The 27,089-nt window shown below is 35.5% G+C and overlaps 1 protein-coding gene across 4 annotated transcripts in view; it reads right to left on the reverse strand.

Annotated features, from left to right (window-relative positions):
* Positions 1-4,264: 4,264 nt before the first annotated feature.
* Positions 4,265-27,089, reverse strand: part of LOC144438786 (phosphorylase b kinase regulatory subunit alpha, liver isoform-like) — a 56,336-nt gene continuing 33,511 nt past the window's right edge. The window contains exons 14-24 of one of the 4 annotated variants that reach the window (XM_078127954.1): positions 25,648-25,845; positions 22,243-22,492; positions 21,805-21,883; positions 18,860-18,886; positions 14,024-14,260; positions 12,797-12,926; positions 12,416-12,514; positions 10,647-10,747; positions 9,834-10,013; positions 8,842-9,099; positions 4,265-6,454 (exon numbers count right to left, since the gene is read on the reverse strand). In XM_078127954.1, coding sequence (XP_077984080.1) covers positions 6,239-6,454; positions 8,842-9,099; positions 9,834-10,013; positions 10,647-10,747; positions 12,416-12,514; positions 12,797-12,926; positions 14,024-14,260; positions 18,860-18,886; positions 21,805-21,883; positions 22,243-22,492; positions 25,648-25,845 — 1,775 coding nt within the window. In that variant the 3' untranslated portion in view covers positions 4,265-6,238. The remainder of the gene's footprint in view (positions 6,455-8,841; positions 9,100-9,833; positions 10,014-10,646; positions 10,748-12,415; positions 12,515-12,796; positions 12,927-14,023; positions 14,261-18,859; positions 18,887-21,804; positions 21,884-22,242; positions 22,493-25,647; positions 25,846-27,089) is intronic. The other 3 variants (XM_078127956.1, XM_078127957.1, XM_078127955.1) reach the window with 3 other exon arrangements.

The raw sequence follows: 27,089 nt of genomic DNA on the forward strand, positions 1-27,089 counted from the left end.
TATTTGCATACATTTTTTGAATGTTTATTCATCTGTCTTTCTATTCCTGTTGTTATCTTTGCAATATACATGATTATTTGGCTGTTGTTATGGGCATGGTCTTGATGCAAATTTACATACATTTTTTGGATGTTTATTCAATTATCTATTAAACCCTGTTGTTATCTTTGTGAAATACACCACCGTTTGGCTGTTGCTATGGGCGTGGTCATGGTTGCTAGGGTATTTGCATACATTTTTTGAATGTTTACTCACTTGCTTTCCAGATGATGTTGTTATTTGACCAAAATATACTGCCATTTGGTTGTTGCTAAAGGGCGTGGTCATGGTCGCTAGAGCCAATTTTGTCAAAATGTTTTTAAGAAAATCTGCAGAATAACAGTTTCAGAAACATCTCGCCAAGTTTCAGACTAATTGACCAAGTACTTTTTGAGATATAAGTTTTTGACCAAAAATGAACATTTTTACACCTAATTTGCATATCACTCATGGAATCATGGTATGCTTAATATTTCTTCGTCCATACATCCCTAGATACATTCCCATTAAATTTCAGCCCAATCTGCTCAGTAGTTTTAGAATTATAGATTTTTAACCAAAAAGACACATTTTTAGCCCTAATTTGCATATCACTGATGGAATCATCCTGTCATGAACAAATCTTACTTTACATCCCCTTAAGAATGTTCCCACCAAATTTCGCACCAATCTGCCCAGTAGTTTCTGAGTTTAAGTTTTTTGACCAAAAATCACATTTTTTGACCCAAATCACACACCTGTGATGCGATCATTTTGATTTGAACAATTTCCCAACTAGACACCCAAAGTAATGGACCCACCAAATATCGTGGCAATCGGTTCAGCGGTTTTTGACTTTAAGTTGTTTACACACACACACACATACACACATCCACACACACACACACACAGACAGACAGACGCCGGGCGATCCCTATAGCACTACTGAACAAGTTCAGTTGTGCTAAAAACCAGTGATGAATGTAGTCCTCACTTTGTTTGACCTCCAAGTCAAGTCCAGAGGCATTAAGTTTCCCATATATTCCCTGATTTTCTGGTGCTATGCCTGTGAACCTTAAATAATTGATACATCAAATGCTCACACAGGTTCTGTAAGTTACGTTGTGTCACCTCACCCTCACCAGGCGATTCTATCTGTAAAAGGGGTTGACCAATGTGTAAGGGTACCCTATCACAGCTTACCTTACAGACTTGCCAAGTACTTAAATCAATGTTATTTTCCATTTTAGTAGCAGGCACGATATCATTCTTGCTAGAGTAGTTTCTATCTTGCACCTCTCATAGATCTTGAAAGTTACTCACTCATAACTGCACCACTGAGAATAGTTATGCCAAAAAAGTTCAAACTTATCAATATTTATTCTGTTGAACAGATTCTATATGCATTGCACCAGCAAAATCAGTGAAATCTTAAGAAACCCAGAACTTTCAGATTTGGAGTTGGTATAACAATCTTTTAGAGACTGTGGTTTGAATAAAGACATGGCCTTCATCGCATCAAAATAACTATCTTTTTCTTTGTTATCAAAACTACTAAAATCTACATAATAGTTTAAATCTATGACACTTATAAATAACTACAGTTCAAACAAAGTGATTTGGTGTCATCCCAAGTATACAAATCTACAAAATTGAATTTCTGAAGGTGAGAATCACTAAGAACTATTCATTTATCATTGTGTGTTTGAATCTCACAATGTACATGTGTTGCCTATCCATTAAATTATACACACTAAGTATTTCAGACTTTCCTAAATGCTAGCTTTGCAGCATTCTTGACATTAAAAAGTTCACTCACTCAGTCATTCCGTCTACAGGTCAATGACCTTTTGTTCAAACTCAAAACCTCAATCTGATGAACATCATATCGTTAGTTTAACAGACCTATGACAGTAAGTATTTGCAAAAAGTATACTCAACTTCATAAAATTGCGAGTTCAACCTTATTTCTTCCTTATCTGTTCTCATCCACAACAATCACTGGGGGGGGGGGGTTTGAGACATTGTGGCACTCTGGCAATGGTTTTGTGGTAGCATAGATTGCTAAAGTGCCAACAACAAGTGTATTTTAGGCTGTCTACAACATAGGGAACTGAAAAATGAAGGAAGAGTTGCAGACTTGTTTGTCAGTATGGAAAACTTTATGGATTCATAAGCTAAAAAAAATGTGGGAAATGTCCAAAATTCATCATTTCATTGGCTAGAAATGAAATCATGAGAAAGTTATCATGACTAGTTCTTCTTGTTTTGTACCTACTGGAATGTCAGGCCTACATTTCTACAAAGTAGAAACTTTAAATACTTGTACATACATACATACATACATACATACATACATACATACATACATACATACATACATGCATGCATACATGCATACATACATACATGCATACATACATACATACATACATACATATACATACATACATACATACATACATACATACTGTTCCATGATGTCATAGAGCACACACTGTATCATTTTATGCTGACATTACAGTATCTGTTCCTTTCTGCAAATTGAGTAGACCAATAGTATGTCAAAATAATATTTATTTTAAAGACTAACAAATTTTCACTAAAAAAGTAAAAATAAAAAATAATTAAATAAAATTCACATCAAATTAAACTTACATATTTAAAACACAGTTTCAAAATTTCTATGGGTCCTACTTTAAATTTCTCTACTGAAAGATTTCACTTCAAATTAAATATGAACAATATCAAAACATAATCAAACACACACTATGAATACTAAATTCTCACCAACATATGATTATTGTAAATATAACTGTTGGACCATTTCTCACTTTCAAGGCAAGTTGAGGTCACAAGAGTTGTAACTGCACCAGTATGATTTGTCACAAATCATAAATCCTCAGTACTTGATCTAAGGGGCATAAAAGTATTCACTATTCACTCTTAGCTTGGATATAGCTTGGACAGCAAGAGATAGTAAGTGTGCTACTAACACTTCACAAATGGCAGCATATGGTATAGAAAATCAACATTAAATGCTGAATAACTAAAAAAAAGGATGGAAAGTTAAAAGTATGTTTTCTACACTGTACAAATGAAGTCCAACACATGGTGAGACATAGATTCCAAACCAAACTGTGAGGTACACATACACATCAGTTGAAAATTAAAGAAAGCAATGATATGTAAGTTCATATGCCTTGCTTATAAAATGGAAAATAATGAAATGATAGACCATGTCACTAATCCCTTACATCATTCTAAACAGATGATGTACACTTCAGTATATAAAATGCACACATGGTAAACATGTCATACTTTGCACTATTTTCTCAACAGTCCTACATGTCTATCATCATCATCTTCCTCGTCGCCATCACTACTGCCGCTGCCATAATATTCATCATCTATTTAATTCACATACAAAAACCTGAGCTCAAGAAACTTACTGAAGTTACATGCAAATGATTATCGGATAAATTCATTGCCAGACATATTACAAACAGTACTTAAAACTGAAAGTAGAAATGGTATTGATTTCAGGGTATAACTGTCACACATGTTGATTAACATCATAATATCTTCAAAACTCCTGAGGAAATTATTTTCAAGATCAGTGCCAACAATAATCACACTTACTAAATTCAAAATATAAATAAAAATAAATGAAATATATATGAACATTTAAACAAGACATAATGTAACAAATGTGATTACTATGTACAGCAGGTATCATCAGCAAGAATGATGTCAAATTAACACAATGTAGAATTACGTCAAATTAACACAATGTAGAATTATGTCAAATTAACACAATGTACAATTATGTCAAATTAACACAATGTACAATTATGTCAAATTAACACAATGTAGAATTATGTCAAGTTAACACAATGTAGAATTATGTCAAATTAACACAATGTACAATTATGTCAAATTAACACAATGTACAATTATGTCAAATTAACACAGTGTAGAAATGTCAAATTAACACAATGTACAATTATGTCAAATTAACACAATGTACAATTATGTCCAGTTAACACAATGTACAATTATGTCAACTTAACACAATGTACAATGATGTCAAATTAACACAATGTAGAAATGTCAAATTAACACAATGTACAATTATGTCAAATTAACACAATGTACAATGATGTCAAATTAACACAGTGTAGAAATGTCAAATTAACACAATGTACAATTATGTCAAATTAACACAATGTACAATTATGTCCAGTTAACACAATGTACGATTATGTCAAATTAACACAATGTACAATGATGTCAAATTAACACAATGTAGAAATGTCAAATTAACACAATATAGGCTATAATCTTTCTGTTTCTGTTCATCTCAACACTGTAGACATTGATAAAGTCAAAGGTGATGGATGTATAAGGAGTGTGGTTCATTGAGTGTCATCTGGTGTAATATCATTGAGAATTGGTAGGTGGTACTTGGAGCTATTTTTGTACCACTCTGTATCACAGTGGAACAATATGAAACACCTACATTTAGTAAATACAATTACTTTACACTTCACACTAAAGATTAAATTCTAATTTTTGCATTCACACAAATCAACATGACAAGTACTATTTCATGTTTCATTGTAAACACTTGAATCTATTTAATATAATGTTATCTAGGACTTTGCTGACACTGCCAATGGGCTGAGATGGAATACACAGGGTGAGGTAAGGGTGAAGGGTTAGTATTATCAAGTGGTTGTTTTTTTCAATGATTCATCACAGCAAGGATGCTGTGTTTTGGAAGCTTCCATCTTTGATATTCACATAATACGTGTAGTTGCAGAAGAGATTTGTCATATTTAGAAAATTCATTATGTGTGACACTAGTGGGAGATTTAAATTGTTTAAATATGTTCTCATTTACAGCTGAAATATGCATGTCAAATAATTTAGGGATGTAGTTTACAACACTTACAGCAATTGTCTAGAGATGCTGCTGATAAGAACACTGCTTTATCAGTGGTGTTCTATGAAAGCTGGCTTTCTAGGTCCTGAAAAGTCTTCTCCTTATCACACCATCAAACTGATAAAATACATTGATACAAAAACAACAATGGTTGCCTTTAATCTACAAAATGTAGATTCACAAGATGCCTTTATGTCTCTGAAAGTTAGTTATCTGGTATCTGATAATATGACTGACCTGCATAGACATAAACAAACCGATAAGAACACTAGTTAACCTATAGATCACAAGCACCCAATGTTGCTAGTATCAATCATGAGTCCCTCTAGCTGATAGAGGCACTGTGTATCAATGTATGTCAGTTTGATAGTGTGACAAGGAGAAGACTTTTTGACACCTATACAAAGCCATTCTTAATTGTATACTGACAAAACACGTTCTGATTTGAGAAATCTCCAGAAACTGTGCACAGGTTGTGTGAGTTTGTCAGCCCTTCAACTCGTGTGTCAGACAGACAAATTCTAGCTGCCATTTTTAGATTGCTAACTCCTTGCAATGTGGCATATATACATGATCTGTTTATAATTGGAAGAGCTAGACTGCACCAAAAGTCAATCTAAACTTTGATGATAAAATTCTGAATCAGCATTTCAATACAGTATATCGATTGCAGTATCTTTCATTTTCTTTCTTCTTTGCAGGTCTAATTGATTTACCGGCCTATATGAACACAAATTTGAACACTCAGTCTTCTCAGCTAAGTTGACCACAACAGATCTATGCTGTACATATCTAAGTTGTCATAGTTACCCCTGATAAGATTCTCCTTAAAAGTATCAGGTTTACACTGTAGATGTACATATAAAGTAAGCCTTGACAAGACTTATACTTGAAAGTATATGCAATCAATGTAATCAAATCAAAACCTACAATCATCAACATCAGAGGGTTGGCTAAATCTTGTGTTCTAATTTATTAGCTACATGGTTTAGATTGAGATATATTTGGTAGCCTTGCAAACTAAGCTGAAATGCAGAGTTACTCCATACTTTGGTTTTAGCCAGGAGAGTCACGGTACTAAGCTATGCAAACCATATACCCTCCATCAACAGGATACGCAAATGTGGTAAACATCAAAGGATATCTGCATAGTGAGTTGGTGGAGGTTCTATGTGCAAACTTAGCTGATAACACATTCATCTTTCTGTTGTGGCCTAAGGTACTACAGTAGTGGTATTAACCAGAAAAGTCACAGTAACCGGCTATGTAAACTTAGCTGATAACACATTCATCTTTCTGTTGAGGGAAATGTAGTGTTGCTGCTGTGGCTTTAGCCAGGAAAGTCATAGTACCATAACGTCCACTAGGTGCACTGTCATAAAAATGCTGGCAAATACCAGAGGCTCCACCACATTTCAGGATGCTAGGTTTGGCAAAGCTTGGATCTTGACGAACACAGCATAACGTTGCATCACCATCATCTTCTGCCTGTAACATATAACGGAACATTGACATGTGATTGCAAATGTCAAATCTGTCATCTTTATACAGACAGAACCAGATTTGTCTTTCTACAATATGGTGTTCTGAGAAAACTACTCACAAAAATAGCTTTCCAGTCAAAATGATGGATGTGCTTGGTCTTGTCTACATAATTATTACTTCAGGCCACCCCCCCCCCCCCCCCAAAAAAAAAAAAAAAAAAAATAATAAAAAAAAAATAATAAAAAAAAAATAAAAAAAAATATATATTCAACAAGTCATTGAGAATGACATAGTCCCCGCTATAATTGGGTTTTAAGGAATTATCACTACTCTGATCACGCAACAACATTTGTGAACCTAAAACAAACAGACTTAGATATGTTGTGTGTGCTTGTTGGACATGGAATATGCCTCCAACAATAAAGGATTGGTTGGGTATGGGGGATCATATCACAATGAAAATGGAGTCTGAGTTATGGCTTTGGACATGGAAAATTCACAAACAAAATGGCTGCCAGGCAGCCATATTGGATCGTATCACGACGAAAATGGATATGCACATGTATGTCATAGAACACTGTCCTAATACCAACTTTAAATGAGATCTGTTCAAGCATGTCTGAGTTATGGCTTTGGACATGAAATTTCGCAAACAAAATGGCTGGCAGGCAGCCATATTGGAAACAGCTGCGGACGGACGGACGGACGGAACCCAATCCATAGGTCCCCGTTCTGGACTTCGTCCGCGGGGACTAAAAAAATCAGACATTGTTGATGTAATTGAACAAATACAGGACCTGGTCTTATATGACAGTATTCTGTGTATTAAAGACTGATTTTGAAATGTGAAATCAAGCCTTATCAGTATGACAGTGAACCCCCCCCTTAAAGATTTGTCAAGTGTATGCAATCCTCACTGCTGTCAATTGTAAGCAGTCCACACTGCTGTCAACTGTAAGCAATCCACACTGCTGTCAATTGTAAGCAGTCCACACTGCTGTCAATTGTAAGCAATCCACACTGCTGTCAATTGTAAGCAATCCACACTGCTGTCAATTGTAAGCAATCCACACTGCTGTCAATTGTAAGCAATACACACTGCTGTCAATTGTAAGCAATCCACACTGCTGTCAATTGTAAGCAATACACACTGCTGTCAATTGTAAGCAATACACACTGCTGTCAATTGTAAGCAATCTACACTGCTGTCAATTGTAAGCAGTCCTCACTGCTGTCAATTGTAAGCAATACACACTGCTGTCAATTGTAAGCAGTCCACACTGCTGTCAATTGTAAGCAATACACACTGCTGTCAATTGTAAGCAATCCACACTGCTGTCAATTGTAAGCAATCCTCACTGCTGTCAATTGTAAGCAATCCACACTGCTGTCAATTGTAAGCAATCCATACTGCTGTCAATTGTAAGCAATCCACACTGTCAATTGTAAGCAATCCACACTGCTGTCAATTGTAAGCAATACACACTGCTGTCAATTGTAAGCAATACACACTGCTGTCAATTGTAAGCAATCCACACTGCTGTCAACTGTAAGCAATCTACACTGCTGCCAACTGTAAGCAATCTACACTGCTGTCAATTGTAAGCAATCCACACTGCTGTCAATTGTAAGCAATCCACACTGCTGTCAACTGTAAGCAATCTACACTGCTGTCAACTGTAAGCAATCTACACTGCTGTCAACTGTAAGCAATCTACACTACTGTCAATTGTAAGCAATCCACACTGCTGTCAATTGTAAGCAATCTACACTGCTGTCAACTGTAAGCAATCTACACTGTCAATTGTAAGCAATCTACACTGCTGTCAATTGTAAGCAATACACACTGCTGTCAATTGTAAGCAATACACACTACTGTCAATTGTAAGCAATCCACACTGCTGTCAACTGTAAGCAATCTACACTGCTGTCAACTGTAAGTAATCTACACTGCTGTCAATTGTAAGCAATCCACACTGCTGTCAATTGTAAGCAATCTACACTGCTGTCAACTGTAAGCAGTCCACACTGCTGTCAATTGTAAGCAATACACACTGCTGTCAATTGTAAGCAATACACACTGCTGTCAATTGTAAGCAATCTACACTGCTGTCAATTGTAAGCAATACACACTGCTGTCAATTGTAAACAATCCACACTGCTGTCAATTGTAAGCAGTCCACACTGCTGTCAATTGTAAGCAATACACACTGCTGTCAATTGTAAGCAATCCACACTGCTGTCAATTGTAAGCAGTCCTCACTGCTGTCAATTGAAAGCAGTCCACACTGCTGTCAATTGTAAGCAATCCACACTGCTGTCAATTGAAACCGTTGCATGGAGTGCAAACATTTAATCTATCACTGTATTAGTCTAGATATGATTCTAACCTGTTGTTTGAGGAAGATTTCATTGGCTTCATAAACCAATCTATCAATGGCAATGACACCACCTAGATTGCTAGCAAAGTCATTTTCCACAATCAGAGATAACACCATCAATGCTTCTACCATCAACTGTCGATATTCGGGTTGTGGTATTCTATTCAATACAGTTTCAACACTCAATGCAAACTTAAACTCTCCGGCAGTCATCTCACTTGTCATTCCTTGCCATAACATATGACCTTCAACTGATAGACCCTGACACTGCAATCAACAGCAAAATTAGATTAATTAGAGGAAGAATTCACTGTCAGTCGGTTTCTTTATTTTGAAATGAAAACATATGTAACAGTTGTGCAATATTAGGTTTCAAATCCACATTCCACTGACATGCTGACAGGTGACACTGCAATAAACATTATTGGATTATAATAACTTATGAAGAAAGCAAAAATGTAACACAGTGGACTAAGAGTACAAGAGACAATTATATACTACATGTACATTCAAACAGATATGGATACAGGAGATAAAGACTTAAAATACATGTAGTTAGCACTAGTATTAGGTTTGGGATTGTAGTTGGGTTATTTACACCCTAACCTTAGCAAAACAAATACATGAATGAATGGTCACTATCCTAGCTTGTTACTTCACAACTATGTCGTTTAAAATTCTGAGGAGATCTGAGCAAGATCGTCACAAGAAATACACAGAGTTTAAAAAGGGATAAGAATAATATATTGAATGGATTTCCTTGTATTGAGGATGAAGACACTGTTTAGTTATTTACTCTTGAATGACACACATTTCACTGAAGCAGACAAAGTCAACCAGAACAACAACATGGTAATGTGAAATGATGGTAATAATGTTACACTCTTGCAAACATATAATGCACTGGAAACATAATTTTGAGAATCCACTGAACTGAATACAAACTGTAGTTAGATTTATTGGATGGTAAAGTAATGCATGTAAATTAAAGATGTACAGACCTTTTCTAAGACTTTCCATAGCTTCTCATAGAATCCTACAGGTACCCTATTGAGAGCACCATCTAAACGTCGTCTACGTAACCACTGACCCTGTCTATCTGGTGCCATCACTTCTTCCAATCTTTCCATGCTATCACTTCCAGGTGGTGATATAGGACTGATTGTACTGGCTCTCCTTGACTGTAGTAAAATGGAAAACGCATTCACTTACTTTGAATTTGAATTATAATTATGAAACATCTTTTGAAACAACCTTCCACAAATGAATGTCAGCATCAAAGCGCTGTACATTTCATTATTCTTGGCAAAGACCTATATTGGCTACAGTCTCACACAGCTTGAACTACATGGGGAACATACAATCCATTGCAATCTATGTTTTATAGCAACTTCAGTCCTATATGGGGTCCCATTTATACAGCTTGATTGATTGGTAAGAATTGTTTATAAAATCTTGGCTAGAGACTTCAGAAACCAATGACAGTTGAATGCCCAAACTGACACCTTACAGCTAGTCATAACATAACCATTCAAACATCCATACCACCATGGTTCTTGAACACCTTAAGTCATATAAACATCCATACCACCACGGTTCTTGAACACCTTAAGTCATATAAACATCCATACCACCACGGTTCTTGAACACCTTAAGTCATATACTTCTTGACTACATACAAATAACAATGTATGATGCTAAAGGAGAATTCACATATAGAAGTGTGAGGATAGTTTTAACCAAATTGACACAGAAATGTCTCTGATCTAACCTTGAAATGAAATCACTGAATCTATCAAACATATCACACATACCTTAACTTGGTTTTTGAGTCTAGCAATGCCAGTAATTTCATCCTTGGGTAATCCAAATATCGATAGTTGTCTATTCTGGTCTGGGCCAACAGAAAAATGAACTGTAAAGCAACAAAGATTACACATTTAAATTCATGTCTGATTGTTGTTGATATGATGTATCTGACTTCTGATAAACACATCATCCATGCATCTCTATGATCACCAAGGTGACTGGAGTATGTTTTGTGAAAACACAATACAATGATGAAAGCTTGTAAGTTTCATACGGGTATGATATGCCAGATAATAGTGAAGGTGTAGCCTCAGATAATAGTGAAGATGTAGCCTAACAAGGCTCTACACATGTACTACAACTGACGACAAACACAAATACCAAGCAAACACCATCTACAGCAGTTAGATTTCAATCTTTGTCTGTTATTTTTGTCAATGATTACACTTAAATATTTAGTCTCAAGTTAATGCAAGATGGCATCATATGCCTCAACAATATCCATTTCTAAAAAAATCACAATCAGTATCCAAGACTTTGTACATGTACATGTAGGTAAAGCTACATATAAGCTTGCACTGTGTACATTCAAACATTACACACACACTGTCAGCGAAGTGACACTTGTGACTTGACATAAAGGCAGAGGTGAAGAGAAATATACAAATGAGCTGTCACAGCTTTGTAGCATAACAACTGACAAGAGAACATGACAATTAAAGCAAATGACTGTTAGTTTGCTGTATGTTGTATTTGAAGATGACATACCAGAATCATAACGATGCATCCCATCCAGAGCTAGAATAAGTAACATTGTAATGTAAACACAGCATTATACTGGTACACAAACTTGGCTTTTTTGCAGATTCAACCATTTTCATTTTGGCATTTCAAAAATCATAACAAGATTCCCTACCACAGCTGCATGCTGCATGTCATTCAAGCTTACAATAATAGCAACACAATACTGTATATGATTTACAAATAACATTCAGTCAGTACACAACCTACAGATAAACTTTCCGTAACTAAGTGTACACATTTCAATTTTAGATTTAGAGTTCTTTGACAATAAAATGTTGTCAAAATAGACATATAAAGCCCCCCCCTCCCCCCCCATCTACATGGATAACACAAGGAATCAATTAAAACTTATTTCCATTGTGGTATTTAAGTGTAAACAAACAGTATGATAATTAATGGTGATTATATATTGACATAAACATCATGTTGGTGGTAATTCACATTTCTATAAAATGTGACCAATTTTAGGATGTAAGAGACAAATACATGTAGTAGGAATACATTGGACAAAGGTAAGTGAAGTCAGATCTTAACGGCAATTATCTGATATTTGTTGAGATGGACTGTTAATGGCATAGTACAAACAGGACACTAACTGTAAAAAAGAGTACTTGAAAAGATTTATTGACAAGTGCTTTGTGAAGCCATAGACTACATATATCACCAGAAATGTTCAAACACATTGTGATTCCATTGGACACCTATTGGCAGGTACATGCCATGTCCAGCACTTTGTCAAAATGCCAGACTGATACATACATGTACTTATCTATTATATATCTAGGAGTGTAAAGCCTAACAATATATCACTTTTGAAATTAAGTGTACAAAATACATCTCTAAAATATTTTGAAATTCTGTACATCATTATTTTTTCATCTGAACCCCCCCCCCCCAAGTTTTGACTTGATCAAATGGCATCTGTTGACAAAGACATTGTTACACTAAAGACTCTTATAAGTATACTTACTACTTGTGACACCAAATTCCTTTCCACTTAGAATGTGATGTAGTAGACATTTCATTTCATATGGACTCAGATTCATCAAATGTTCATATGCTTCTTCAGCTAACAGTCAACAAAAATGGAAATTGAGTTCTTTAAATATGCAATAATTTGACAAAAACAACTCACAATACAAGAGGAAATGAATCAATCTAAAGAAAGTCTGATAAATAAACACTTTTTCATAGTGTGATCTTACAATTAGTTGTCTTTCTCAGCACAAAGAATATCTGAAAGGCCAACTACTGGTAAACTTGTACAGATAGAACAAACAGGCATTCAGAACTGTAATGGTTGTAACATTACCAGATTGTAGAGATAAAGTGATAGATAGCTGGTACTAACCTGAACATTCTAATGACCTTGCTAACTCTGATGACATCACTTGTATGATGAGACCCACACGAAGACGTAACATTTCATGGAATAGCTGTGGTTCTGTCTTAATGAATGCAGCCAGGTAAAACAGGATTTCCTGAGAAAACAAATAACAGACAATAGTATAAACATACATGTATGTTGTTGAGCATCTACAAAGATACTCCTATGCTGTTACTACAATGTACGTGGTGGTTTATCAATGACTTGGATAGTCATGTAAGATATCACACAGTCAATTACTTAGATAGTCCTGTATGATATCACAGTCGATGACTTAACCCTGTAAGACATCAGTCAATGACTTGGATAGTCCTGTAAGATATCACAATGACTTGGATAGTCCTGTAAGATATCACAATGACTTAGATAGTCCTGTAAGATATCACAATGACTTAGATAGTCCTGTATGATATCACAGCCAATGACTTAACCCTGTAAGACATCAGTCAATGACTTGGATAGTCCTGTAAGGTATCAGTCAATGACTTGGATAGTCCAGTAAGATATCACACAGTCAATGACTTAGATAGTCCTGTGTGATATCACAGTCAATGACTTGGGTAGTCCTGTACAATATCACACAGTCAATGACTGATAGTCCTGTAAGATATCACACAGGACCATGATTTGTAACTTCATATGCATTGGGAAGGAATTACAGATGTATTCCTGAAATTGAAAATCTAGAGACTGTGTACATACTGCAGGTTTCTTTGCCGTGTTTAGTTATAGGCCTATATGAGTACTGATACAGTGATAGTGACTTGGCATAAGTATAAAATATGCTATCACTCTTTGAGATATGCCTCATGTCAATGTAGGGTGTAGATGTACTGGTTCATTGATATTACAGACAGGTGTAAACTCTGAACAGAATAGTTGTAGAATAGTTCAATCAGAACACCCATATTCATTTCCTATTGGCTATCTTACCAGTGGGCCAATATATAAGGATTAGATAGCATTATTCTTTGGTTTATGATACTGGTACAGTACTTTTTCTATACAACATTGTCAGACAATGATTTTACACACTTAAATTTTTTGGGGGCTATGCACCTATATAACATATCTGGTATTTCTCACTTCAGCGTCAAATTGTCTTGATAAAGATGTAACTAATAAATTTATTGCTCAGATAAAGATTGCATGCAAAAGACAACTGTTTACAATATACATACATATACATACCTGTGTTAAAACAGCTGTACTACTATCTTCACCACATGCCTCATAGATGATGTTTTTGAGTTCATTTGGTGGCAATGGTGCAGTGATGATTTTCTCTCGTGGTTCTGGAGGCATGCCAACAGTCAACTGTTTTTGTCTGACAATCAAATCTGTAGCTGTTTGTGCTAAGTCTTCAACTCTCTTTCCTAGCATACCTGCTGTATGTCGTACTATAGACCAGTGTTTTACATGGGCAGCCTGAAATTGGAAGCAGTTCAGTTTAACAATAGTTGCTACAAATATTATCACTGTCAGCAAACATCAAAACTGTTGAGACACAGTTTACCTAAAAACAGCAGAAGAATTTAGTTTATAAGCTTAAACATTGGAATAAATGTATTTTTGTTATTTTGTTGAATCACTATGGTATGTAAATTCAGACTTTTTATACTTTAAATCTCTCACTGACAAACAGGGAAAATGTTGCCTTGTATTCTGGTATATGACTATAGGAAGTCCACCTGTTCTTTATAGATAATACAGAAATAAAAGGTACAATATTAGTTATTAACACACTTGAGAGACCATACAAAAGTTCAGAGTATGTACAGAATTCATTTTGCCTTTAAATTTAAAGTAAAAGTACAAAACAAGATTTGTCACACAGCATGCCTGAAAATAAAGTATTAAAAGAGATATTGAATGTACTTTGTTGTTTCTTTCTGTTCTTTTACCTTCAGGGTATGAAAATCATTTAAACAATGGAAGAGATTAAAAGAAAGGGTTAGATTTATATAGTATTTACAACAAGATATATTATCATAGCAGAGATTTTTACAGAGTACCTACTAGACTGTCCAATGTTTTTTTAAACTGGTAAATAACTGCTGTACAACAAATGGATAGAAATTATATTTTGAATTGTTTAAACCACAATCTGAACTTAAAATCTTTCATAGAAGTACACAAATTATGCAATTATATTTTTCAGTATATTAGTTTATTTACGGAGACATTGAGCTTTCAATCTGTCCTGGTTCATGATTTTCATTGGAATGACAATTATACAGACTGTAATACAGCTGACCTCTTGGTGGCAGTATGATCAACCAAAGAACAGATTTTTACTAATTATATGATGTCCCATCTCTGCTGATCATTGTATAGTAGAATCTCATGTTGACAGCCACCCTGATCTTTGTATAGTAGAATCTCATGTTGACAGCCACCCTGATCTTTGTATAGTAGAATCTCATGTTGACAGTCACCCTGATCTTTGAATAGTAGAATCTCATGTTGACAGCCACCCTGATCTTTGTATAGTAGAATCTCATGTTGACAGCCACCCTGATCTTTGAATAGTAGAATCTCATGTTGACAGCCACCCTGATCTTTGAATAGTAGAATCTCATGTTGACAGCCACCCTGATCATTGTATAGTAGAATCTCATGTTGACAGCCACCCTGATCATTGAATAGTAGAATCTTGTGTTGACAGCCACCCTGATCTTTGTATAGTAGAATCTTGTGTTGACAGCCACCCTGATCATTGTATAGTAGAAGCTCGTGTTGACAGCCACCCTGATCTTTGTATAGTAGAATCTTGTGTTGACAGCCACCCTGATCTTTGTATAGTAGAATCTCATGTTGACACCCACCCTGATCTTTGTATAGTAGAATCTTGTGTTGACAGCCACCCTGATCTTTGTATAGTAGAATCTCATGTTGACAGTCACCCTGATCTTTGAATAGTAGAATCTCATGTTGACAGTCACCCTGATCATTGTATAGTAGAAGCTCGTGTTGACAGCCACCCTGATCTTTGTATAGTAGAATCTCATGTTGACAGCCACCCTGATCTTTGAATAGTAGAATCTCATGTTGACAGCCACCCTGATCTTTGTATAGTAGAATCTTGTGTTGACAGCCACCCTGATCATTGTATAGTAGAAGCTCGTGTTGACAGCCACCCTGATCTTTGTATAGCAGAATGTCATGTTGACAGCCACCCTGATCATTGAATAGTAGAATCTAATGTTGACAGCCACCCTGATCTTTGTATAGTAGAATCTCATATTGACAGCCACCCTGATCTTTGTATAGTAGAATGTCATGTTGACAGCCACCCTGATCTTTGTATAGTAGAATCTCATATTGACAGCCACCCTGATCTTTTTAGGTAAGTCATGTCGGCTTTGTTAATAACAGATGCACAGTTCCAGTTGATGTTCTGATTGTAGTTATTCCTATGGCTATGGCTATGGATGTGGCTATGGCTGTGGCTATAGCTGATTCTACAGTTTTTTCCTTCACATAGATTAATGATGATTCTCACTCAGTCCTGGTGTTCAGTAGTTGTCCAACTCATTAATTATGTATTAGATTGGATTGGTGCTGCAGTCAGTCTGTGTTCAGTAGTTCTCCAACTCATCAATTGTGTATTAGATTGGATTGGTGCTGCAGTCAGGTCTGTGTTCCATTTCATAAAGTTTGTCATGTTATGTGATAGTCTTTGTCAGGTTGGTATACAAATGTACCTAGTAATAAGTTCTGTTTATCTTCTGATATTTCAGGCTCGATACTTCCAACACTAAATGAATACTTCATGAATGTCACTCCAGGAAATAAAGGCATTTTCATAAACATTGGGTTCTGAAGTCATTTCATTATTTCATAATTTTATATAGTCACAGTTGCTGTTGGTGAGTGTGGTCATACTTAATTCTATGTTTCTCGTGACCCAACCAACCCTACATTTCTTCAACTTGGTTAAATTATAAAATGAGATGCCCTCTATGACAGACAAATCACAATGTCACTGACTGCATGAGATGCCCTCTATGACAGACAAATCACAATGTTACTGACTGCATGAGATGCCCTCTATGACAGACAAATCACAATGTTACTGACTGCATGAGATGCCCTCTATGACAGACAAATCACAATGTTACTGACTGCATGAGATGCCCTCTATGACAGACAAATCACAATGTTACTGACTGCATGAGATGCCCTCTATGACAGACAAATCACAATGTTACTGACTGCATGAGATGCCCTCTATGACAGACAAATCACAATGTTACTGACTACATGAGATGCCCTCTATGACAGACAAATCACAATGTCACTGACTGCATGATGACAACCCCATGTGTGTATTTCAGTGAAAATTATCATTTATTGCTGAAATTTAGGAACTTTAATAAAACAAATGGCTTATATAATGTATTTTTTTCTTACTTTAATTGTTATTTCTAGAAGTCACTTGGACTGTGAAAATATGCTTAATATGAAATTAAAGTATCACCGACATGTACTCATATAATAATAATAATAATAATAATAATAATAATAATAATGTTGGGTTCTTATATAGCACTTTCCCACTCCGTGGTCAAAACGTTTGACATTTATTACCCCTGACTCATATCAGAACAGCACAACGGCCCTTTAATCTTCCTCTAGACTACCTACATGTATACTGTACTTTATCTCTGACAGTCTGTTGTAAAATGCTGTATGTTGAATACTAGTTCTGTTTGTGTCTATTTTTGCTTCATAGGTTAGAGTAAGTTTTCCACAGTAGACCATTCAAGTAGTACACCAAACATTAAGTTACAGCATAGACAGTGTCCTATAGTCACAGTCACACTGGGGTAACATTAAGTCACCGTCACACTGGGGTAACATTAAGTCACCGTCAAACTGGGGTAACATTAAGTCACCATCACACTGGGGTAACATTAAGTCACCATCACACTGGGGTAACATTAAGTCACCGTCACACTGGGGTAACATTAAGTCACCGTCACACTGGGGTAACATTAAGTCACCGTCACACTGGGGTAACATTAAGTCACCATCACACTGGGGTAACATTAAGTCACCGTCACACTGGGGTAACATTATATTAAAGATCTGCCATGCAATAGCTGTCACACCTAGACTGTTATCAATAGGATTAAAATCCAGTGTATTGTACACTTCATTTCTTTTTGGCTGTTACGTTTACTGTCGTTTGTTCTTTTTGGCTGTTACGTTTACTGTCGTTTGTTCTTTTGTGAGTGCTCGTTGCATACATCTGACACAACACCATAGGCGTTCCCGTTCCAAATCTCGTACTTACGAGTAGCCAATCAGAATCTGTCTTACAATATATACACTCAACACTTGAAATTGAAAGAAAGAGAACCACCAAACAATAACGATAACATCATTGTCTGCACTCTGTGCTCATATTCTTTTTGAACAGAGCACTCTGAAGTACTGTACCCGTATGTTTTGGCGCATTACGCATTCTCATTTGTTGAGTGAATTCACTCAGTGCCGAGATTTGATACGGGAACGCCTATGGTATTGTGTCGAATGTATGTAACGAGTGCACACAAAAGAACAAACGACAGTAAACATAACAGCCAAAAAGAAATTGCGAAGTGTACAACACATCAGATTTTAATCAGATTGGCATGTTATATTACTATTGAGGTGTTTACATTTACAGCTATAGTTAAAGGTAGTCAAGTTGGTTTTGATATCATGCACAGTTCAAATCTAAAAAACTTTTTTGAATATTGTATCTGACAACCTTTTAAATATCCGCCATAGTAACTGCATTTTAGCTACAATTCAATAAACTTGTTAAAACTACTCACATCTCACAGTAGTGTAAGTGTAAACACTCTTTATTACACACACAAAAAACAGACAAAAATACATTTAAAAAAAAAGAGTGACATTGCAGCAATCAGTTTGTTAGCTAGCTAGGTTGGCTTTTTGAATTACTTTGGTGAGATACATTGTATAAAGAAGCTGTGTTAAGAGTTTGCTGGAATGAATTGATAGCAGTATTACCTGACTTCTACTAGATTCACGTGCCGCCTGTAGATATCATTACCAAAATAAAATAATCTTTACCTACTAATGTTTACAAAAACATGTTAAGGGGAAGGGGGAAACATAAAATCAAGGGGTGGGGTAGGTAGGCAGTACTTACTAAAAAGCTATTTGGATATAGATTTTGGGAGAAATTTAGACATAAAGCATTATTATACTGATTTAGTTTCAGTATTATAATAATTATGAAAATATTGGCATTTATAAACTTGGTTTTATGTCCATAATTATGTTAAATGTTACTGACATCTCATATGAAAGATTCATGAGACATATAACACCTCCTCAACCCACACCCCCACATGGTTCCTGGTTGCACCGGAAATTATGATGGATTTTGCAGAAGTTCCAAAATAACAGTTATCACTTTGTTGATTTTTTTTATTTCTATGCCATAAACAAAAACAATTACTCAAGAACTTACAGTTTATCCATTTCAAATGAATTCTCTTTCCTTTCTATGGTTGACCTTTGAATTCATGCAAGTGTGAACAACGTGTACATATGAACTATATATAGGGCTTCCATCATAGCAACTGGGACAAAAACCAAGTTTATTTTTTGCCATAATCATGCATTTTATCTCAGATCACCATTTTCTGTACACTAGTGATTTGAGATTTAATGTACATGTAACACATCATAACATCATAAACAAAGTCAAAATGCTTTAACTGCACATTCACACTGTCACTCCAGCAAAACAGTACAGTTACAAGATGTGCAGGTCACTGCAGTACAAGATATTAATTGCATGTGTGTATCCAGCTTTGTGTCATGTTATGGCTTCACTCTGCACATGTACATATGCCTAGTAAGTGGATGAAACTTGACGATAAAGATCAGACCACATTGAATCATGATTGAATCAATCTCAGACCACTAAAAGAACAGACTAGCAATGCCTATTGTATTAGGTGTGAATGGGGCTTTTAATCCCACTTCTTACTGTCAAGATCACCCTTCAAGCACGCCTTTTGTGTTCAACTCTCTGTGAAGACTGCCGAACGTTGTGCAAAATTATAGTGAGGGTCTTGACATTTTTGTGTGGAAAAGGTCAAAGGTTAGTAAGTGTCATCTATAACTGGAAACGAAGACCGTCACACAGTCAAAATCAAAATCACTGCACTTTCAGTTATGCTCTGTTAAAGTTGTTTGTTCCTAGCAATCTTTATTTATAAATATGTAATAAGTGATTTTGAAAGTATTTTGACATAGGAATTCAAACATTGTGAGACTATTGGTTTTTTTCCTGGGGTAAGTCAGAACGTGAATTATTGAATTGTCCATTGCTGCACCGTTGTACATATGGTACTTTTTATGCTATTTTTGTACATATGCTACGGTAAGTTCAGTTGAAAAATGGATACTACTGTAGGCCTCAGACCACTAACTAGTAGTGGTCTGAGTGTAGGCCAGGGATTAGAACAAACTACATTTCAACTCTATTCCCTTCCTTGTAGCCTGTTAGTTTTTGATCAGTCATGCATCTTTGATCATATCATCGATATACCATATTATATTATAGCATTACCAATTCCAGTGAATTTTGTGACGTCATCGCTGTACATTATTACTGATAATGTACTCCGTTATTGGGCATCGCGGCCCCGGAACGAGCATAACAATACAAGCTTATGTACGTACGTGTGTCGCTATGATTAGTATTCAGCTTCCGGGCCGAACATGGCAGACGATGTTCAGCGCTGTGTATATTATACGTTGTTTTGCGTTTCTCGGTCTACAAATTCACTGGAATTGGCAAAACTATAAAATAATAATAATAATGTATGCCCTCCCAGTCCATAATGGACTCAAGCAAACTTTGCACTCCATAATGGGCTCGGCCATTACGTCGTTCAAAGTTTGCTTTCGTCCATTATGGGCTGGGAGGGCATACATTATTGTTTAAATAATGGTCATCCTTGTTCTCAGAGTCATAAAAGTCTATTCCTAAAAAAATTTCATTTCATTCACAGTCATCAAAATCTATCATTTCACTGTCAAAATCCATGTCAACAAACATTACGTTATTATGCATGTATACACTATAGTACACAAACAGGAATACGTTTAGAGATGTCTGACAGACTGTCAACATCTGGTTGGGATGGATCTAGGGCCCAAATAACGTATTACTTTACAGTCATGATCAAACATAAGATCAGGACTTCGTACATAAACAGCCCCTAATTAGGATTGAAAGATTATTGCTAAAAAGCAAATAAGTGACAACTTCACACCAATACAAGGAAAAAGCTGCGTAACTAGTCTGTTCATGTAGTGGTCTGAGAATCAATGATAGATATCAACAAACTAGGTAGTATTGGATATGTATACAGCATATAATTCTTCAGTTTGTTCATTTTGAGAAAACATTACATAAATATAATAAAGAATGCCATAATGATTTATCTGTGTTACCAAATTAAACAACACATGCATTCCTATATAGGGTAATTTGTTGACTTTTACAAGACCTTACCATTGGTAACTTCAACACAATGTTGAATAATTTAGTCGATAAGTCTGTATGGATCAAACTACAAATTTGATGGCATTTTACAAAACACTGTACAGTATATTAAGGCATGGAGTGTACCTGGATACTTGATTATGCAGTGTTAGAATGTTGTGCAAGATACAACACTTGAAGAATGGGTAAAAAAACATAAACTTCAACAAAATCTCAACTTTGGTATGTTTTCTAGGATAGTGAGAAATAAAAAATGCACAACAAACAGCAGCTTTGACTTTGTAGCTGTGAAGAAAGCAGTGAGTAAATGATGCCAGCCAAGTCATATACTTTGAAAAGTAACACAGCATGTGCTTCAATTTTTTTTTATCACAGCTCTGCCATGCATGACACAGCATTAAGATCACTGAATTTGACATGAACTCACCTTATAGTAAAGCTCAATCAATAAACTTTCCACTGTACTCCCAGGTTGTCCTGTGATTTCTGTATCCCATTTCGGACCCCTATGAGAGGCAAAATGAAATCCAATTGATATATTCCAAAGATTTAATGTAATTTATAAGTGACAGAGACATTTACATGACAATATCATCTTCAAAAACATATTTAATTGCAAACACTTCTGGGTAGATTATCGTAAGAAGTATTTACAGAATGATTAAATTTGATGTCATTAACTGACTATGATGTCATTTTTATCTTTCCAATTTTATAGCTTAACTGTCTGTCTGTCTGTCTGTCTGTCTGTCTGTCTGTGGACACGTTATCTCAAAAACTGCTGCATCAATTAAATGAAACTTGACCCACACACAACTTCATCCCAGGAATTTCACCAACTGATTTTGTTTTGTTAAAAACTTACTTTGTACAAAATAAGAAATGTACAATATCAGCCTGGTCTGTCAATGATGTTGTCTCTCTCAGCTGTTCCACTAGTTCTGCAGCTTCAACACCTTTGTACATGTCAAGTACACTCTGGTCATCACTCCAGCTGGGTCTGTCTGACTGTTTCTCTTGAACATCAAATGCTGACTGGCTACCAGCTGTTGATTTACGTCGTAGACGTGGTGATTGGGTTGGAGACCAAGATCCAGGTGTTGGGATCTTTATATCTGGGTTATCAATCAAGTTTAAATGATATTATACTGAGATAGTCGGCCACAGTAACACGCTACTCAGCTACCGGTAGACTGAACACTTCAATCAATTATGCCATATGAGTCTATTTTTTATCCTTTTAAACTGATTACTATAAGTATGCAAGTGTCACATGGAAAGCATGGTATAATGTGAGGAGTTTCACAAGGTTTGTTTTGATTGGCTAGAAGACAATTGGGCAAAAATGACACCTATCCTGTTACCTGCAATAAGAAAGTAAGTGTTGTTGTTGTTCTTGTTGTAGTTGTTGTTGTTGTTGTTGTAGTTATTGTTGTTGTTGTTACGAATATGATTTACACTTTTGAAGACTTCACATAAGCCTGACAATAGACACAATAACCTATATCAAACTATTGTGTGAAAGATTCAAAGTCAAACTATGTATTAATATATTCTAAAAATAACTTATTTACATAGAGCATCAGCAGAAGCCCAAGGATCTTCATCTCTATTGATAACAAGTCATTACCATATTTGAATATGAAAACAGCCCTCAGTAATGTAATTGATATAGTGGGGGTAAATGAATATCAATCTGCCTCACATTGAGCAGTGGATGATTTTACCAGTTAGCCATGAGTTACCACTGGCCTCACATTGAGCAATGGATGATTTTTTTACTAATTAACGATTGAGAGGGCAATGCTTCTCATGTTCATTAATTTCATTTTACTAAATTAGTAAAACAAAACTTGTGGTTTGTTTGTTTGGAATCCACAGTAATTATTCCATAAGGTAAAGAATTCATCAAATGGCATAAATATCTTTTTGAAGCTCAGCTTGGTAAAGAGTGTAGGCTAGAAAATAATATAACATACAAACAGTTCAGCAACACCATACTCCCTCCAGATAGTGGGACTGTGCCAATGTCAAAAGATTTGACAATGTGTAGAAACTAAGTTTGTTTAATGTATAACTCTGCTACACACATAAGATATGTGGTGTCACTCTGCCCTCACTGGCCTGCTGAGGGGGTTGATTGATGTGTGATGTGTGAGGGCACCCCATACCTTACAGACTACTGTAAGTATACAATCGTGTACCTTGACATGACAAGTTAAATCTTGGCTAACATTTTATATCCTTCATGATTTGAATGGTAATGAAAACTACAGTACATTTGAAATGCAAGTATTTAAGGATGAATTTGAACACCAGGTTTATTGTCAACCTATACCTTCTACAATATTTGTTTAAAACCAGTAAACTCAGCTTCTCACAGACATACTGCATAGTAATGAGTTTAGTCTTACATACTGCATAGTAATGAGTTTAGTCTGAAACTTTGGAGATTTTTTTTCCTTTTACTTGTCCTAATCTGTTGGTTCTGTCTTTCTACAATGCATTTAGTCTTACTTCCTGACTTGGAACAAATAGGATGTAATTGGTTTTGAACATTCCATTCTTTTTACTGTTCCATACATTACAATTTCATTCACCACTTTCCCATTAATTCCTACTTACCTTCTCCCAATTTTCCCTACCCCTCCCCTCTTACTGCCTTTCCCAAGCACTTTCCCTGTTTAACTTTTCACCCCTTTAACAATTTTTGAGGCAAATTTCCAGTCCTGACAATCAAAACATCTCCACAGACATTTCTTTTATACAGGTTCACTATGCATAAATCAAAGTTATTAAAACATCTCCACAGACATTTCTTGTATACTGGTTCACTATGCATAAATCAAAGTTATTTTAATTTATATGAAACCACTCTCTAGTTTCATTTTTTGTGTACAAATATGATATCATATATAGTGATTATTGGGGTCAAGTGAATCTTGCCATGTGCACATTTCACCAACATACCAGTGATACAAAGCAATTGGACACTACAAGACTGACAGATATCCCTCGTTGTTTTCACTTGTTTAACATAAATGTAGGGTAGCAGTGAATGGTTACATTAAGTGGATCAATTACACTGTTATCATTTGTTGGTACTGATTGTTGTGTACACAACTGTAATCAATGGCTTGGTGTTTTATGGTTACAGGAATATAAACAACTCGGTGTTTATGGTTACAGGAATGTAAACAACAATAAATCTTTAGTCTATAATCTACTGAGAATGAAAACCACAAGTTTGTGATAATTTGTATCTCAATCAAATGATTCTGGGTTGTTGATCATCTTAGTCTTGTAAAATGTACACAATTCAAAGTTCAACCCCTTGTATCTGCTGACATGAACTGTTTTTTTTTTTTTTTTTTTTTTTTGGGGGGGGGGGGGTTCTCACATAAAATGTAATATACAGTGAGGTTATTTAATTGTCAAAAAGAGTGAAAATGGAAATTGCTAACTTTAACCACGTTACACCTATAATAATACTTCTAGCCCATGCACTCTACCAACACTGCTACAGCTATTCCAAACTACTTGGTCAAACTTACTTAAGATGCAATTTAAACAACAAGTCAATCCCATTTTAGGATACAAAACAAAAGACAAAGGGAAACCAACCCTAAACATAACATAATATAAACAACAAAGAACACAAACATGATTGGTACAAATTATACATTTTGTATATCTGTTTACCTGAAGATCTTCATCACTTATAAGTGAGAAAATGTACACTAAACTCAAAACAATAAGCCTTCCAGAATTGTTGCAAAAAAAGAAGAAGCTGACTTCAAAGATGCAAATAATTTAATTTAGCAAATGAGAAGCCTTTTATGAAAAAAAATGCCCAGGAACAGCCATCCTACAAGACAAGATGTGACTGAATAATAAACAAATAAAACAAAAAGAAATGGCTGAAAGAGAAAATGAATGATATTGGCCCCTTGTTGATCATAACATTTACAAGGACAGAGAGACAGAAACTGACAAATAACTGACAGCACAAGATGAGATGAATGGGATTTCTCTTTATAATTTTGTATTATGTTAGCTGTGCTCAACTGGATAATGATAATGGTTTCATGAAAAGTGCATATATGACAAAAGTGAGACATTAACTGAAAGATTTACATGTTGTATTCTGTTATCTACATTCTGTGACAGTAAGTGACATCCCTTACCCTATTGTTACATCTTATGAAAACCATTGAAAACACTACTCAAGAGAAAGCCTAGTTCTACATAACCCTAACTCACAATGTACCTGCTGTGTCAGCTGGATCTATATGCATTGATCTAGTGCGCTGCACTATACCATGCACCGAACTCCTGCGTCGTCTTAACTTTGGCGGCCTCGCATTAGCATCTAGGAAAGTCTCAGGACTGTCAGGGGCAGGAAGATTAGGCTTTGGACAAGTTGGAAAGAGTAGAGACTCCATGAACTTAGAGATCTCAGCCCCACCTGTGTTTGAAGCAGACACGTTACAGATGATGAAGAGTGTGTTTAACAGACATCACATCTCATCATGCCATCCAATATTGTTATATGCAGTTTTGTGGTTAATCAAAATTAGACCAAAGACAAGGAAATAAGAAAACCATATTAACCAGGATGAAGCAAGAATTGTGTTAAATGAGTTAAAGTCAAGTCAGATTGGTAAATGTTTCACTCAGTGTATTGGTGGAAACTGAAGTGTGCTGTATGTGTTAATGAGATATCAAACCTTACAACAGTCCCAATACGTATGATTTAGAATGTGTGCAAACACACCTTCACAAGTGCTACAATGTACGTTTGAATGTTACAAGTGTTTTATGTGAGTCACACACACTACAGGTAGTTTAGTATGATTAATGTGTAAAGTCCATATTGGTGAAAAGCATGTGCTAGGTAAATGTACACCACGACCATCATGAGAGTACAGTGTAAGGCAGAAACATGAATCTTAATCAAAAACCAAGTCAGTGACTGAATCCATCTTGATCATGAAGTATCTCTGTCATACAAACAATGACTTGGTTTTGATGTCTGACAATAAATGTCAACAAGCTGACACATCTACAAATCAACTGAGTCATGTGAAAAAATAATGTTGAAAACCATTCTAAATTGGTTACTTCATGTTCTGTGACTTGAATTATCAGATAAAAAAGACATTTTGTGAATCATATGAGGAAAATCTGAAAGCTGACGTTCAGTATATCTTGACCAACTACAACATGAAATCCTTGTGTGTGTGTGTGTGTGTGTGTGTGTGTGTGTGTGTGTGTGTGTGTGTAATGTTCAGTATCTAATGCTGTTTCATTAAGTTTGTAATCTAGTAGTGATTTTTACTGAGTATTAGTTCTTTTCTTTTAATGAATTATATAGCTAAAAGTTTATCACAAATTAATTTGATATTTGTACAGTGCTATAAAGTGACAGGTAAGTGGGGAAACTTCATTAAAGGGACACAAGCTGTGTTTACATGTTTTTTTATGGTTAATCTTTGTTGTAGTGCTCTAGGGGTAATCTTTGCTGAAGTGCTTTAGGGGTAATCTTTGCTGTTACAGTAGTGTTTTAGGGTTAATCTTTGCTGTAGTGTTTTAGGGATAATCTTTGCTGTAGTGTTTTAGGGGTAATCTTTGCTGTAGTGTTTTAGGGGTAATCTTTGTTGTAGTGTTTTAGGGGTAATCTTTGCTGTAGTGTTTTAGGGTTAATCTTTG

This window comes from Glandiceps talaboti, chromosome 8 (assembly GCF_964340395.1).
Source record: "Glandiceps talaboti chromosome 8, keGlaTala1.1, whole genome shotgun sequence".
Lineage (NCBI taxonomy): Eukaryota > Metazoa > Hemichordata > Enteropneusta > Spengelidae > Glandiceps > Glandiceps talaboti.